This window comes from Myotis lucifugus, unplaced genomic scaffold (assembly GCF_000147115.1).
Source record: "Myotis lucifugus unplaced genomic scaffold, Myoluc2.0 scaffold_422, whole genome shotgun sequence".
NCBI lineage: Eukaryota > Metazoa > Chordata > Mammalia > Chiroptera > Vespertilionidae > Myotis > Myotis lucifugus.
In genome coordinates this window covers 475,562-492,834 of record NW_005871470.1, presented here as the reverse complement: position 1 = coordinate 492,834, position 17,273 = coordinate 475,562, and the positions used below count along the sequence as shown (strand labels likewise).

The 17,273-nt window shown below is 43.3% G+C and overlaps 1 protein-coding gene across 1 annotated transcript in view; it reads left to right on the top strand.

Annotated features, from left to right (window-relative positions):
• SLC9A4 (solute carrier family 9 member A4) overlaps positions 1–17,273 on the top strand; it is a 66,028-nt gene that overhangs the window by 45,384 nt on the left and 3,371 nt on the right. The window contains exons 10-11 of the mRNA XM_014467999.2: positions 11,549–11,680; positions 12,394–12,481. Coding sequence (XP_014323485.2) covers positions 11,549–11,680; positions 12,394–12,481 — 220 coding nt within the window. The remainder of the gene's footprint in view (positions 1–11,548; positions 11,681–12,393; positions 12,482–17,273) is intronic.

The window sequence follows — 17,273 nt, the reverse complement described above, 5'->3', positions numbered from 1 at the left end:
TGATTTGCAGATATTATACCATCCTTGCATCCCCATGATTAACCCCACTTGGTCATTGTGAATGATCTTTCTAATGTAATACTGGATCCGATTTGCTAGAATTTTGTTGAGGATTTTAGTATCTATGTTCATTAAGGATATTGGCCTGCAATTCTCTTTCTTTGGGGTATCTTTATCTGGTTTTGGAATTAGGGTATTGCTGGCTTTATAGAACGAGTTTGGAAGTGTGCCTTCCTCTTGAATTTTTTGGGATAGTCTGAGAAAGATAGGTTTTAGTTCTTTGAATGCTTGGTAGAACTCCGCTATAAAGCCGTCCAGACAAGGGCTTTTGTTTGCTGGAAGATTTTTATCACTGCTTCAATTTCTTCGGTAGTTGTCAACCTATTTAGGTTTTTTGATTCTTCCTGATTGAGTCTTGGAAGCTTGTATTTTTCTAAGAATGTGTCCATTTCATTTAGGTTGTCCAGTTTGTTTTAGTAGAGTTGTTCATAGTATTTTTTCATAATCCTTTGTATTTCTGAGGTGTAGGTTGTTACTTCACCTCTTTCATTTCTGATTTTGTTCATTTGGGTCCTCTCTCTTTGCTTCTTGGTGAGCCTGGCTAGAGGTTCATCAATCTTGTTTATCCTTTCAAAGGACAAGCTCTTGGTTTTATTAATCTTTTGTATTGTTTTTTTTTTTTTTTGCCTCTATGTCATTTCTTTCTGCTCTGAGCTTTATTATTTCCTTCCTTCTGCTTCCTCTGTGCTTTTCTTGTTGCTCTCCTTCTAATTCTTTGAGTTGTAGGGTTAAATAATTTATTACAATTTTTCTTGTTTTTGTACAGGTAGGCCTGTAGAGCTATGAACTTCCCTCTCAAGACTGCTTTCACTGTGTCCCATAGATTTTGGATTGTTGTGTTTTCATTGTCATTTGTTACCAGGATGCTTTTTACTTCTTCTTTGATCTCTTTGGTTACCAAATCATTGTTTAGTAGCATGCTATTTAGTCTTTGATATTTTTTCATTGTTGATTTCTAATTTTATGCCATTGTGATCTGAGAAGATGCTTGTTATGATTTCTATCTTCTTGAATTTGAAGAGACTTTGCCTGTGTCCCAATACGCAGTTTATATTTAAAAATGTCCCATGTGCACTTGAGAAGAATATATATTGTGTAACTTTAGAGTGAAATGTTCTGAAAATGTCAATTAATTCCTTCTGATCTAGTGAGTCATTTAGGATTTATGTTTCTTTGCTTATTTTTTGTTTAGAGGATTTATCCAGTGATTCAGTGGGGCATTAAAGTCCCCTACTATGACTGTATTGCTATCGATCTCTCCCTTGATATCTTCCAGAAGTTTCTTTATGTATTTGGGTGCTCCTGTATTGGGTGCATGTATGTTTACCAGAGTTATATCCTCTTGTTGAATTGCTCCCTTTAGTATTATGTAGTGGCCTTCCTTATCTCTTGTTATGGCCTTCACTTTGAGGTCTAATTTTTCAGATATAAGTATTGCTACCCCAGATTTTTTTCATTTCCATTCACCTGAAAATTTTTTTCCATCCCTCCATTATCAGTCTGTTTGAGTTGCTTGTTCTGAGGTGGGTTTTCTGTAGACAGCAGATATATGGATCATGTTTTCCTATCCACTCAGCTACCCTATGTCTTTTGATTGGGGCATTTAATCCATTTACATTTAAGGTTATATTGAGAGGTACTTGTTTTTTGCCATTTTTATTCCTTATGCCTGTGTTCCTTCTCCCCTTCCTATTTTTTCTTTTTATAGCAGACTCTTTAGCATTTCTTGCATTGCTGGTTTGGTGGTAATAGACTCCCTCAGCCACTTTTTTGTCTGTGGAGCTCTTTATTTCACCTTCAATTTTGAATGATAGCCTTGCTGGGTATAGTATTTTTGGATTCAGTCCCTTGCTTTGCATCACTTTGTATATTTCATTCCATTCCCTTCTGGCCTGATGTGTTTATATTGAGAAATCAGTTGATAGTGTAATGGGAGAACCCTTGTAGGTAACTTTCTGTCTCTCTGGCAGCCTTTAAGATTCTTACTTTGTCATTGTTGTTTGCCAATTTAATTATAATGTGTCGTGGTGTCGATATTTTGGGGTTCATCTTGTTTGGGACTCTGTGAGCTTCTTGGACTTGTGTGAGTTTTTCCTTCCCAACATCAGGGAAGTTTTCTGTCATTTCTTTAAACTGGTTTTCTATTCCTTGCTCGGTTTCCTCTCCTTCTGGCACCCCTATTATGCAGATGTTGTTTCATTTTGCATTATCCCAAAGCTCCCTTAGTCTCTCCTGCTGTTTTTTTCAGTTTTTTTCCAGTTGCTGCTCTTCTTGGGTATTTTTTTCTACTTTGTCTTCTAGCTCACTGATGTGGTACTCAGCTTCTTCTAGACTACTGTTGATGCTTTCTATTGTGTTCTTTATTGCAGCTATGTCATTCTTCATTTCTTCCTGGTTCTTCTCCATTTCCTCTTGGTTCTTACACATGTTGTTAAATTTGTCTTCCATCCTTTTCAATGTTCTTATGACCATTGCTCTGAATTCTTTCTCTGACAAATTGCTTGCCTCAATTTCATTTACTTCCTTTTCCAGTGATTCCTCCTTTTCTTTCATATGGGGGCTTTTTCTTTGTCTCCCCATTTTTGTTCCTCTCAAGGTGTCTGGTTATGTGGCTCACTCTCTACTGCATTGACCAAAAGGCACAAAATACAACTTGACAAGACATGACACAGGGAACAAAACATGAATGTATTTACGATACCAATAACCCCAAATAAAGGTGACCACCAGAGAAAAGAGAATTAGGAGAGAGAAAGAGCATAAAAATGATATTGAGAAAAGGAAAAAAGATAAGAGAGAAAAGAAAAAGAAGAGGAAAACTATATACATATATGGGGAGAAAACTCCACAAAACCAATAACTAATCCAAAAAATGCAAACAATAAACACCTAGAAAAAAAGGAGGGAAGCTGATATGAAGAGGCAGAGCTTATTTCCAGAAGGTAAGATAAAGGAATTGAATGAATGGGGGAATGGCCACGATTCAGTATAGAGGAGGTAGAAAGGTAATGAGTGTATAAGAAGTAAAGTAAAAAACAAAATACTCAATTAAAATAATAATAATAATCCTATATAATAAAGAGGTAATATGCAAAATGATTGTCATACCCTCGCACAAGATGGGCGCCCCCATGTCATCACAAGATGGCTGCCACAAGATGGCCAGCAGGGGAGAGCAGTTGTGGGCCATGAGGCCAGCAGGGGAGAGCAGTTGTGGGCCATGAGGCCAGCAGGGGAGGGCAGTTAGGGGGCAACCAGGCCAGCAGGGGATGGAGGGCAGTTGGGGGGGACCAGGCCTGCAGGGGAGGGAGGGCAGTTTGAGGGACCAGGCCTGCAGGGGAGGGAGGGCAGTTGGAGGGACCAGGCCTGCAGGGAAGGGCAATTAGGGGCAACCAGGCCAGCAGGGGAGGATAGTTGGGGGCGACCAGGCTGGCAGGGAAGGGTGTTGGGGGTGACCAGGCCTGCAAGGAAGGAAGGGCAGTTGGGGGGACCACGCCTGCAGGGGAGGGAGGGAAGTTTGAGGGACCAGGCCTGCAGGGGAGGGAGGGCAGTTGGAGGGACCAGGCCTGCAGGGAAGGGCAATTAGGGGCAACCAGGCCAGCAGGGGAGGATAGTTGGGGGTGACCAGGCTGGCAGGGAAGGGTGTTGGGGGTGACCAGGCCTGCAAGGAAGGAAGGGCAGTTGGGGGAGACCAGGCCTGCAGGGGAGGGCAGTTGGGGGCAACCAGGCCTCCCAAGGAGGGCGGTTGGGGGCGACCAGGCTGGCAAGGGAGGTTCAGCTGGGGGTGACTGGTCCAGCAGGGGAGGGCAGTTGGGAGTGACCAGGCTTGCAGGGGAGGGAGGGCAGTTAAGGGTGACCAGGCCAGCAGGGGAGGGCAGTTGGGCAGGACCAGGCCTTCAGGGGAGGGCAGTTGGGGGCAACCAGGCCTACCAGGGAGGGCAGTTGGGGGTGACCAGGCTGGCAGGGGAGGTTCATCTGGGGGTGACTGGGCCAGAAGGGGAGGGCAGTTGGGGGTGACCAGGCCAGCAGGGGAGGGCAGTTAGGGGCAACCAGGTTGGCAGGGGAGGGCAGTTGGAGGCAACTGGGACTGCCGGGAGGGCAGTTGGGAGTGACCAGACCAATAGGGGAGGGCAGTTGGTGGTGATCGTGCTGGCAGGAGAGGACAGTTGGGGACTATCTGATCAGCAGGGGAGCAGTTAGGCGTTGATCAGGCTGGCAGGGGAGTGGTTAGGAGGTGATCAGGCTTTCAGGCAGGCAGGCGAGCGGTTGGGAGCCAGCACTCCCGGGTGGTGAGAAGGATGTCCGACTGCCGGTTTAGGCCTGATCCCACAAAGATTGAGCCTAAACCAGCAGTTGGACATCTCCCAAGGGGTCCCAGATTGGAAAGGGTGCAGGCTGGGCTAAGGGACAACCCCCCTTCAGTGCACAAATTTCGTGCACCAGGCGTCTAGTTAAAAATAATAATTAAAATATATATTTAAATATATATATAAAAGAAAATGTATTTATATAAAAATAAAAAACAAAACAAATTTTCCCTTTCTTTAATCTATCTATCTATATATTCATCTATTTTTGGAAAAGAGTCGAGTAGAGAGCATATAGGCCTGAGTTTGGTGAGTGAAACTAATTAAGCTATTAGTAGCAGAAGAGAACAAGTGAGGAGAGGAAAAACAAAAGCATAAAATAAAAAAACAAAAATACTAACAAACAAACAACAACAACAAAAATTGGCTAGCGAAGAAAGAGAAAAGAGAAGTGTGCATGGACTTGGAGCAAGGGAGAGAAAATTAGACATATGAGGAAGCCAACAGAGACTACTACAATAGTAATGCATCAATAAAGCAGATAAAGAAGATCAATTAATAACAAGGAGTAAAAAGAAAGAGAGAGAAAAATTAAAGCAGGAACAGAGAGAAACAGGATGAAAAAGGGAGAAGTGTGGAAGAAAGGATTGGCATAAAGAAAAAACTGAGATAGAGTAAAATAATGATAAAAATAAAAATAGAATGTAGAACACTAATCAAAAAAAGATAATAAAAAAATGAAAGGTAAAAAAAAATAATCCTACATAATAAAAGCCTAATATGCAAATCAACCAAACAGCAGAATAACCGGTCAGTGGGGGGTGGGGCCAATGAATGGGCAGCACCAGGCCAGCCAAGGCAGGTGCCAGCAGGCAGAGGGAGGGAACGATGATGGGGGGGCAGCAGTGACCGTCGGCTGCAGAGGAGCAATCAGGGAGCAGGCGGCCGTGCCCCAATCACCCCGCCAGTAGCCTCGGGCAGAGGGAGGCCACTGGTGGTGACAGCAATAGGCCCACAGGTAGGCTACCACAGAGGGAGGCCACCGGCTGTGGAGGTGGGGCGATCAGGGGCAGGGCCAGCTGCTCAAAGGCTGGCACCATCCCCCAATCAGCCTGCTGATTGCCTCCCGCAGAGGGAGGCCAGACTGTGGCTTAGACCCACTCCCCGCAGTCTCTGGACTGCAAGATGGTGCAGGCCAGGCTTAGGGACCCTCCCGAGTGCACAAATTTTTGTACACTGGGCCTCTAGCAATAATAATTAATAAAAATAATTTTAAAAATAAACTAAAGAGAAAAAATTTTAGTTTCTTAAGTAAAAGATAAAAAATAAAATGTGAAGTAGTGAAGTTTGTTCGCTTCAGCTGAGTTTTTATGTCCTATGAGGGTTGGTTTAAGACCCCTCTCTACTGTTCTGCCTGCCATGTCTCTGTTTCCTGTTAAGTAGTCAGCACCATGTTGAAGTTCCCAGCAACCCACTGTTCCTCTTTGTCAGACGCCACAACCTTGGTTTCAGGCAGGTGGGATCAATCTACCCACTTTGTTTTTCTGCCTTCCAGTCGTATTTACATAAGCATCTATTTCTGACATGGCCTCTAGGTGGCGGTGTTTCTGTATTAGTTTCCAGGACCAAATGGCCCCTCATCCCATTATTTAGAATCTTTGTTTCCCTGCTGAGCTCAAGGCTGGGTGAGGCTACACTGCTAGAAGGGGCCTGGTCTTTAGGAGCAAACTGTCTGTTCAGGGTTGGAGGGACAGACTGTTCCAGAGCTGGCTTCCTGATCATCTCTCCCTATTTTGCTCCCCAGCTTCCACAAAACCACCTTCCCCTGCACCGCAGCCTTGGTGAGTGTTTGTAATTGAAAGACCCTATGCACTGGGTTTAGTGAGTAAAAGCAAGGAAAATATAAAGACAGAGCAACCACATCACTGCCCATCTCTCTCCCTCCAGCACTGTGTGGCTGGTGCAGAACTTCAGGCTGCTGTTTTGGGCACAGCCTCCCACAACTGTGGGCTTAGATCTAGAGTCCCCAGCTGCCAGCAGCCCTGTGGACCCCCTTCCACAGTCAAGCACTGCCCTGTCCCCAAGGGACGCAGATTTGGTGCAGCGCAGTCCAGGCTGCCCGCGTTTCTCCCTCCAGCTCAGATCCCCAGGCCCACTGCTCTCTAGGTGACCTCTGACCTTTCTGTTCATGGATTGTCTCTCCAGCTGTGTTTAATTTGCCAATTATGGGTGGATGTTATTCGATTCAGCTGTTTCTTCTATCTGCTCTATGAGAAGGCTCAGAACCCGACCACATATTTGGCTGCCATTTTGTCTCCCCCCCCCTTCCCCCCCCCCCCCCGGGACAAACTTTTTAGGAGCCTGTAGCCAGGGAGGCTGAAGTCTTGGTGTTCGTGGGTTCACAGCAGAGGCAGCTGGTCCCTGGCTGATGTGGCTGTAGGGTCCCAGGTGGTGTCCCAGGTCTCCCCGGGTGGAGGTGAGGCTGGGCTTCCAGTCACAGCCACTCTCCCCTTCAAGATGGTGCGGTCTCTGTGGCAGAGCCAGCTGTTCCAAGAGAGATTTCAGCAGCAGTAGAAGCTGCCCAGCTAGGGGAGCCTGGTCCACCAGCCCCCGACAGTCCTGTGGAATATAACTGTCCCTCACTCACACACACACATGCCCCACATGTCCACACACTCCCCTCTCGCTACCTCCCTCACTCACACTCTCTTCTTCACTGCTGTCCTGTCGGCCACCACCTTGGATCCTCCATCACCATATATTAGGGCTCCCTTCACCCCCAACCGCCTTCCCTCTGGCGACCACCACTCTGCTGTTTGTATTCATGAGTTTCAGGTTTATATCCCACATATGAGTAAAATCATATGGTTCTTAGCTTTTTCTGACTGCCTTATTTCATTCAGCATAATGTTCTCAAGGCCCATCCATGTTGTTGCAAATGGTGCTATTTCATCCTTTATTATGGCTGAGTAGTACTCCATTGTGTATATGGACCATGTCCTCTATCGCAAGACATTTTGGTTGTTTGCATGTATTGGCCACCATGAATAATGCTGCAGTGAACACAGGGGTGCATATATCTTTGCGAATGCATGGTTTTGAGGTGTTCAGGTGTATACCCAGGAGTGGGATTGCTGGGTCAAATTCTTAATTTTTTGAGGAATTACCAGCCTGTTTTCCATAGTGGCTGTACCATCTACATTCCCATCAGCAGTGAATGAAGGTCCCCTTTCCACAGCCTCTCCAACACTTGTCATTGCTTATCTTGATAAGGGCACTCTAACAGGTGTGAGGTGGTATCTCAATGTAGTTTTGATTTGCATTTCCCTAATGGCCAGTGAGATTGAACATCTTTTTAAATATCTATTGGCTGTTCATATATCTTCTTGGAGAGGTGTATGGTATTTTCATGACCTCTACCCACTTTTTGATTGGGTTGTTTGTTTGGTGTTGAGTGTTATGAGTTCTTTATATATTCTGGAAATTAAACCTTTGTTGGAGCTACTGTCTGCAAATATCATCTCCCATCTGGTGGCTGCCTCTGTGTTTTGTTGTCAGTTTCTTTTACTGTGCAGAAGCTTTTGAGTTTGATATAGTCCCATTCATTTAGTTTTGCCTTTACTTCCCTTGCCTTTGAGGTCAAGTTTATAAAATGTTCTCTGTGACCAAGATCCAAAAGGTTGGTACCTATATTTTCTTCTATGTAACTTATTGTTTTGGGTCTTATATTCAGGTCTTTGATCCATTTTGAATTAATTTTTGTACATGGGGACAAACTGTAGTCCAGCTTCATTCATTTGCATGTGGCCTTCCAGTTTCCCCAGCACCATTTATTGAAGAGACGATCTTTACTCCATTGTGTGCTTCTGGCTCCTTTATCAAAAATTATCTGTCCATATGCATGTGGTTTTATAGCTGGGCTCTCTATTCTGTTCCATTGATCTATGTGTCTGTTTCCCTGCCAATACCATGCTGTTTTGATTATTGTAGCTCTGTAATATTATAATTTGATACCTCCAGCTTCGTACTTTTTTCTCAGGATTGAATTGGCTATTCAGGGTCTTTTGTGGTTCCATACAAATCTGATAATTTCTTATTCTATTTCTTTAAAAAATGACATTGGGATTTTGATGGAGATTGAATTAAATCTGTATATTGCTTTGGGTAATATGACCATTTTAACTATGTTGATTCTTCCAATCCATGAACACAGAATATTTTTCCATTTTGTTGTGTCTTTTTCAACCTCTTTTAATAATGCTTTGTAATTTTCAGTGTATAGGCCTTTCATGTTCTTTGTTAAGTTTATTCCTAGGTATTTTATTCTTTTGGTTGCAATTGCAAAAGGAATTTTTTTTTTAATTTCTTTTTCTGAAGTTTTGTTGTTAGCATACAAAAAGGCAATGGACCTTTTTTTAGGGCAAAATTTAATAGTACGAAGAGGTTTACAAAACTAGATTGATGCTATTTTGGGGGACAATGCTGTAATTTTTTCTCAATTCAGTTTTGATAAATTGTACCTGATTTTACAAAAATTACTTCAAATTCAAACTTGACTATATAAAAAAAAGGGAGAGATTAAATGAACTCAGCTAGATGGCAGATCTGACAAAATGTAAGAATGAAACAATGCTACCTAGGGCACTTATCAGGTCCAGGGGTAGAGACCATTCTCAGCTGGTAGCTTATATTCTTCCATAAGCAATCACAGGTTTGGAGTCAGTCATGCAGTACAAAGCCACACGATCAAATCTTCTTTCTGATGCAACACAAAAAGGTTGTTTCTGTTTCCTTATTAAAATACCAACTGGTTGTCTATTTTTCTTTATCCCATTTATTTGTAGTCACAAGTTAACAAACAGCGTCAACAGTCATTGGAGGTGAAGGAGGGTATTGCTGGATCAAAGTCTCTCTACAAGATGTCTTTACTGATCGAATCAGAACCCTCACACCTTTTACACCTGTTTGATATTTTACTTTAGCTCGGGCTCTCTTATCTGCATCAAAATACCAAACAGTCATTGCGCACCTTGTAGCATATGCTGGTTGTACTGCAGCAATGGATTCTTTTACATTGATTTTGTATCCTGCAACTTTACTGTATCTGTTTATTGTTTCTAATAGTTGTTTGGTGGATTCTTTATTGCTAGGTGTGAGGGTTCTGATGGCTGCCAGCACAGGGGTGGTGGCGGGAGCCTCTCCCACCTCCTCAGCAGCACTAAGGATATCCAACTGCAGCTTAGGCCTGCTCCCCGCTGGCAAGTGGACATCCCCCCGAGGTCTCCCAGGCTGCCAGAGGGATGTCTGATTGCCAGCTTAGGCCTGATCCCCTGGGGAGCGGGCTTAAGCCAGCAGGTGGAGATCCCCAGAGGGGTCCCAGACTGCGAGAGGGCACAGGCCGGGCTGAGCAACCTCCCCGAGTGCACAAATTTTTGTGCACCGGGCCTCTAGTTTTAAAAATATTTTATGATAGTGTTATATGTCATTCTTTAATGTCTCAACATATAAAATACTAGAAGCCCAGGTGTGAAATCACATGGCCCCGCCCACCTGCACGTGCCCCGCTGCACTCACACCCTACCCACCCCCACCAGTCTTTGGATGTTATGGCATTAGGGCCACTGGGTTTTTATAATATAGATAATTAGGTTGAAGTCCATCAATAGTGATGGTGGATAAAAACCCACATTTCAAACTATCTTTAAAATTCAACTTTTTGGACAAGTTCTTGTCAGATTGGTTAATTTGTCAAGAGTGGCTGTCAAAGTTCTCACATAAGCATAAAGAGAAAGCTGGCTTTCCTAATTCACCTTTGTTTCCTTGACCACCCCACCCCCTCAACCTATGCCTTTTTTATGAAACTATTTTTAGACAATTGTCCTTTTATGAGACTTAAGTAAGTGTGATTTAGTTAATAGATGATAAAGGCCACAAATATACTTAACTGGATGTATATACACTAAAATACAAACACTAGACAACTGATTGCCTTTTGCCTGTCCTCCATACTCCCTGCACACCCCAACATCTTCTCACTTACCTGAGCACATAACAGTATATACTTATTTGTATAACTCCCCCAGTAGACTAGAAGCCTTTGAAGATCATAATTCTAACTTAACCGTTTTTTTTAAGTTTCATGTCTATCATGGCGCCTGGCACATAGACATTTGCTCTTTTGCTATTAAATCGAATATTCTATTAAAGCATTGGTTAGCCAAGAGTGATCGCATCTTCAGTCCTGATCCTATTATTTAAGAAACCTACTAACCCACAGGAAAAAGGATATTCACTGGTAACTTTGAGTGAAAAGAAAGGAGAGAAGAAGTTCCAGTTAAGCACTTTGTAAACATCGGAGGACTGATGTTGGTCTATGGTTCAACAGAGGTTTTTACTGGCCTTGATAAGGACAAGGAAGTAATTTTTCATAAAGCTAAATTGATTCAATTTGAAGGACTATTCTTTTTTTATTTTCTTTATTGATTAAGATATTACATATGTGTCCTCATCCCCCCATTGACCCCCCCACCCCACCCCCGCTCATGCCCTCACTCCCCCAAGGTGTCTGTGTCCATTGGTTAGGCTTATATGCATGCATACAAGTCCTTTGGTTGATCTCTCCCCCTTACCTCCACCCTCCCCTGCCTTCCCTCTGAGGTTTGATGGTCTGGTTGATGCTTCTCTGTCTCTGGATCTGTTTCTTTATCTAAGATGATGTATTTGGTTGATTTTTTAAATGTATCTTTAGTTGGCAAAATTAAAAAATAGCAACCTTATAAAAATTCCCAACAGAGTTCTGACATTTTCCTGATTCATTAAATTCAGTAACCACTGGCCTAGTATAAAAAACACTAGGAAAGAAAGTGTGTATATGGGGCAGCACAAGTCTGTGAGTACTGGGGGTACCTGCAAGGGTAACAGAGGGACAGGACAGGTGGAGAGCACCACTCTGTGAGCCAGGAGGCACCACTCCAACCACAGGAGCCCAATAGGGGTGGCCTCAGTCACAAATTTTTCTTTTGGGGGCCACAGCCTGCTCCCCTGTAATTGAGGAAAATGCTCAGATGGCTTGCATGGTGTCTTCTTGCTCTAGTAGTCTCAATTTGTGATACTTTTATAGCTCCTGAGGTTGACAGTTAAACTGGAGATTTCTTTCGTATTTGATGTTCCTCTTTCTGCAGACACCGTCCTATAACAAATACAACCTCAAACCCCGAACAGTTGAGAAGCAGGCTAAAGAGATCCTGATCCGCCGCCAGAATACCTTACGCGAGAGTATGAGGAAAGGCCACAGCCTGCCATGGGGAAAGCCGGTAAGGGGTGGCTTGTAAGGTGGACACACCTAAGAGCTGGCTCATCCCAGGACAGGGCCTCCTGGGTGACTACCACTGACACTTAAACAAACAAAACCACTGCCTTGTTGGCAGAGAGATGCAAACGCAGTGGGGACAGGACACATGCTCAGGTATCCCTCTGGGAGTCCAGGACCTTAGGAACCAAGGGCTCTCTCCTCCAGGAGGGGTAAGTGACTGCAGCGCACGCTGTGCCTTGAGTCTGGACCGGACTCCATGGCGGCCAGGACTGAAGGAGCCTGCACCTCCGGGAACCAGCGCCCCTGGCTCTAGGAAGCTTACCTCTCCCGCGAAGAAGTTGTTTTAGCCAAGACACGTGGACCTTATTTCCATATCACCCGCTGTGCATCTGAGCTATTCTATTTGAGGCCCTATCAAAGCGACCAATGGATGCAGTTGCGTCTGGGGTAGACCCTCCTCTCCACCCTAATCTCAGTGAGGCTGTGGGAATAACTTTGAGAGATTTGTAATGGTCTATTTTATCATGACAAGGAAAGCAAATACACAGCATATTAAAGGCTGAAGCATTCTGGGTTTTTTAGACAAAAATAACTGAAAGCCAATGATCCAAGAAACCTGCCACAGTATAAGTCTGTGTCCTTCACTTTGTTTGCCACGTGGAACTTCCAATCGCAGTAGCTAACTCTGCTTTTATTTCTGCTTGTTCCCTACAGGCCGGTGCCAAAAACATCCGCTACCTCTCCTTTCCCTACAGCCATCCTCAGCCAGCAAGGAGAGATGGGGAGGCTGCTGCACGCGAAGGTGACTTGCGTGTCTGGCTGCTGGTCCTCTTTTCTGTAAAGACCAGATGATATATATTTTGGGGCTTGGGGGCCAAAATGAAAAATCAAGAATATTATATAGGTACTTCTAGAACCAAAAAGAGGGAGAGAGAGAGACAAAGAGAGAGAGAAAAAAAAATTTTATTAATCTAATTCAAAAATTTATTGATGGACACTGAAATTTGAATTTCCTATCATTTTACTTGTCATGAAATATTCTTTTAATTTTTTCAGCCATTTAAAAACGTAACAACCATTTTCAGTTCACAGACAGCAGACCGAATATAGCCCAAGGCTCCTAATTTGTTAACCCCTGACTTAGAAAAACAAAAAAATGGGCACATTTTTAAAGTCACAGTCACCCATGGTTTAAAAATTTCCAGAATTCTCCAAAGTTGGTTAAATTTTACTAAAATAATTTCATCAAATTTACTGATTAAACATTTCCTTTTTAATATCTGTATGCGTGCACGCGCGCGCACACACACACACACACACACACACACACACGCATGCATATCAATTTAAATTTTCCTAAAATTTCAAGAATTTAAATCACATTTGAAATTCAAATAACCTAAATATATATGATTTTATTTTATTTTTTTATATATTTGTATTGATTTCAGAGAGGGAAAGGGAGCAAGAAATAAAAAATTCAATGATGAGAGAGAATCATTGATTGGCTGCCTCCTGCACACCCCCTACTGGGGATCGAGCCCAAAACCCGGGCTTGTGCCCTGACCGGGAATTGAACCCATGACCTCCCGGTTCATTGGTAGATGCTCAACCACTGAGCCATGCCGGTGGGCATATATAGGATTTTAGAATTAAATCTTTGAAAAGTGAATATATTATTCTTTAAAATTAAACTTTTTATTTCTGCTTTTAAAACTTGTTTGATATAAAAACAAAATCAACCAGTATTGAAAGGAATAAAAAGAAAGTTAAAAGTACTTGAAACCCCCAAACCAAGATATAATCACTATAGATAGTCTGGTCGGGGTCCTATAATTCTCTCTACACCATCCTGATCCAGACCCTACCCTTACCTGATACCAAAAAAAACCCACAAAAACAAAAATCACAAACCACCAGCACCATTGTATACATAAAATCATAGTATAGGCATTGTTTTGTAACTTTTATAAATTGTCTAATTCACTGAATCATATGTTGTGGACAACTTCCCATGTCAATAGAGATGAACCTTTTGATCATTTTTAATGACTTAATAAAAATAAATTATATAAGAGCACCATGGTTTATTTAGCTAAATCCTTATTGATAAATATTTAAGGTAGTTCCAAATTTTTTGTGAATATAAACAATGATATATAATAAGTGCCTTGGACCACTTATGATGGATTTTTGCACAAATATGCAGTTATTTTCTTAGTACTTTTTCCTGGAAGTAAAAATTTTGGGTAAAAAATTATATATATTTAAATTTATGTACATCAAAAGTCTGTGAGAAAAGTCATTGCTGAACACTTTTACCATCACTGGCTATTGTCAAACTTTTGAGTAATCTATGATATGATAGGATAAAATTTAATTTTCATGAGTTTTTTTATTTTAGTGCGGTTGAGCACCATTTCATAATTTTAGAGCCATCTGTCTTTCTTTTGAGGAAGTTTCTGTGTTTCCTTGGCCCATTGTTTTCTATTTGGTTGCTGGTTTCCTTAAGTGAATTTGAAGAACCTTATATAACCAGGACATCATCTACTGTCTCATATTTGTTGTTCATGCTTTTTCCTCAAGTTTCACAGTTATCTTTTAGTTTTTGGACACACTTGCCATTCAGATTCTGATGAATCAAATTTACTTGATTTCCAAAGAAAAATTAGAAAATGATTTACAGTAGAACCTTGGTTCTCAAACTTCATTCATTCTGGAAGGCTGTTCAAGAGTGATTTGTTTGAAAACTGAATCATATTTTACTATTACAAATAATGTAAATGGAATTAACTCATTCCAGACTCCAAAATGATTCCGTTTTAACCTTTCTTATATACGGTACGTGTCTAACGCACCGTTTAACCTATGAACAAACACGTCTTTTCTTACATTTATCAAACCACCCCCTTCAGCACTGGTCCAGGGGTGTCTTTCAGGGCAGCCTGTGGCATCTTCGCTTGGTCACATGTCACTGCCGGGAAATGCTGCCACGGGCGAACTGTTTTTCCTTCACCCAAATCAGCCAGTTTTCCTGCCTCTTCAACTGCCTGTGGTCATTGCTTCTTTCACACCCTTAGCAACAGTAGCACTCTTGATGCCTCTTTATGTTTTAAAATGGTGCTAATTGTCCATTTCATCAGCAACAAAAGCAACCCCCTTCCACACACACACACACACACACACAGACACACACACACACACACACACACATCTCCCCTAAAAAATATTCATGGCACAATTTCCTGAGATAACAAACAAGGTTTAGTGGTAAACTGACTCACATCCTCTCCTTTTTTTGTGGCCTGAGGGACACTTTTTGTCATGCTGTTGTATCAGCAAGAAAGGGTTATGAGGTAGAGAACTGAAATTCCACAACTTGAGACATTATTTCTATAAACAACCTGGTTTGAGGACCAAGGTTTGACTAGACCCAATATTTTTCATCTAGAACTTTAATAGCTTGACTTTCTCATATAAATTTCAAATCATCTGAGATTTGTCTTTGTGTAGATTAAGATAGAGATTGTTTTCAAATGGCTTTGTTCCTGTCCCCACACCATTTTTCCCTTTAAAATGAAATGCCATCTTTGTTGTCCTAAAGCCACTCATCCTGAGAGAGTTTTGAACTCTCAGTTCCGTCTTATTGGTTCAGTATCTCTCAGATCACAGTCTTGTGACTAGTACTATTTTATGTTGTGAAAGCTATTCCAAAAACAACAGCAAGCAAAAAAGAGCCCAGTTACAGGGGCACATAATAGATTGATTTTAAAGACCTTCCTGCTCTGACTGGTCTGGTGCTGTTTATGTTGTGAGAGTGAACAGAAGGCATGAAGGCCTCACAGTCATTTCTGGTGATATGAACCCAATATCACCTGCTAAGGCAGCAGGAAATAGCTTTCCTGAGCACTAATGCACAAACCTTAAGTAAAGCATTGTACACAAAATACAGCCGAACAGCTCTAGATGGTTTGGCTCAGTGGATAGAGCATTGGCCCAAGTTTGATTCTGGTCAAGGGCACATGCCCGGGTTGTGGGCTCGATCCCCGAGGAAGGATGGGGGGTGGTTTAGGAGGCAGCCGATCAATGATTCTCTCTCATCATTGATGTTTCTAGCTCTTTTTCCCTCTCCCTTCCTCTCTGAAATCAATAACAATGTATTTTTAAAAATGCAGCAGAACATTAAAGGAATACTACACCTTACAAAGTGGAACGTATTCCAGACATGTGGTTGTGGAACATTTGGAATGTGTTTATATCCTTCACCAGATGACCAGGTCAAAAGAGCATGTCCTTGCAATCGGTGTCCTAAAAGCCCTCTCACTCACACTTCCAGTGAAATCATAGAATCCCAGGAGAATGGACACAGGACTTCCATGAGGAAAACATCAACCCAGCTCTCGTGCTGTCACTCCTCTCTGTGAAGGGGAGGTGCTGGTACTTTCCACACACACAGTGCAGCCCCGTGTGAAGCCAGTCGGCTCACAGCAAGCTCTCGGGACCGGGTGGGAACCACGTGCTGGTAAGTGTGCAGGAAGCATGAGCCATCGTGACTGCCACTCTGAGAGGGTCCAAGAGGACTTGGCTGGGCCGATGGAGATGCTTTTGGAAAGGAAGACAACACGTCAGAAACGTCAGTTCTCCGTGAACTGATGGAGAAATGAAATGACGCCTTCATCCCAATGATTTTTTCTTTCAAATGTGCTCAACTGATTCTACATTTCCTTAAGTGAGTGAAATTGCGGTACACCTAGAAATCTGAGAAGGAAAAGTAGTGAAGTGGGACGTATCCTTAACACGTTCTAAAGAATTATAATCATCCTGGTGAGACTGAGACAGTCCTCGGGGTGTATCTGGGCACAATTACTGAAATCCTCAAGGCCTGCTGGGCCGACCCAGGTCAGGAAATGGCAGAGGGGCCCCCAGCCAGCAGGTCGCCCTGGCTAACCAGGCCGCTGCTTGGAAAGCACTTCCTTCCTCCTGCCCTTTGTCTCCCAGAGGCAGAGCAGCCCTTGCTCTAGATGTCTGGGAGCTCCCTGCTGGTTTGAGGGGTCTCCACATCCTCTTCCCAGGCTCCTTTGCAGTTGGGTTCACCTGGTACCACAGGAACAGAGGTCCTGCCTGGACAGCCTTCTATGCCTGAGACCGCCAACGACCAGTGCAGGTTGGGGAGATGAAGGAGCTCCGGATGGAGTGGGGAAGGCTGTGGAGCAGAGAAGGGACTCAGTGCCACAGAGCTGTGCACCTAAAATTGGTTAAAATGAAAAAGGCTAAATGCTAAATTCTAGGTGATGTGTATTTACCACAACTGACACCAGACCAAAGCACGACGGGGGCGTGGGGAAGGGCTGCCCTGGGTCTCGGTCTGCACCTGGGGGTCCACTCTCATCCCAGCAGGAGGCTCGTCCTGCCCTGAGCGAGGCCCTTCCCAGTTTCTCCTTCATGAACCGCCCAGTGCGGGTCCAGATACGAGGCTCTCCGGCTGGCAGAGGGAAGAGCAGATGTTCACATCTTACTGCTGAGGAGACTTCTCCACCACCCTCCCCTGGCACTGTGCTCTCCCTGCCCTCCCCTCCCCTGGCACTGTGCTCTCC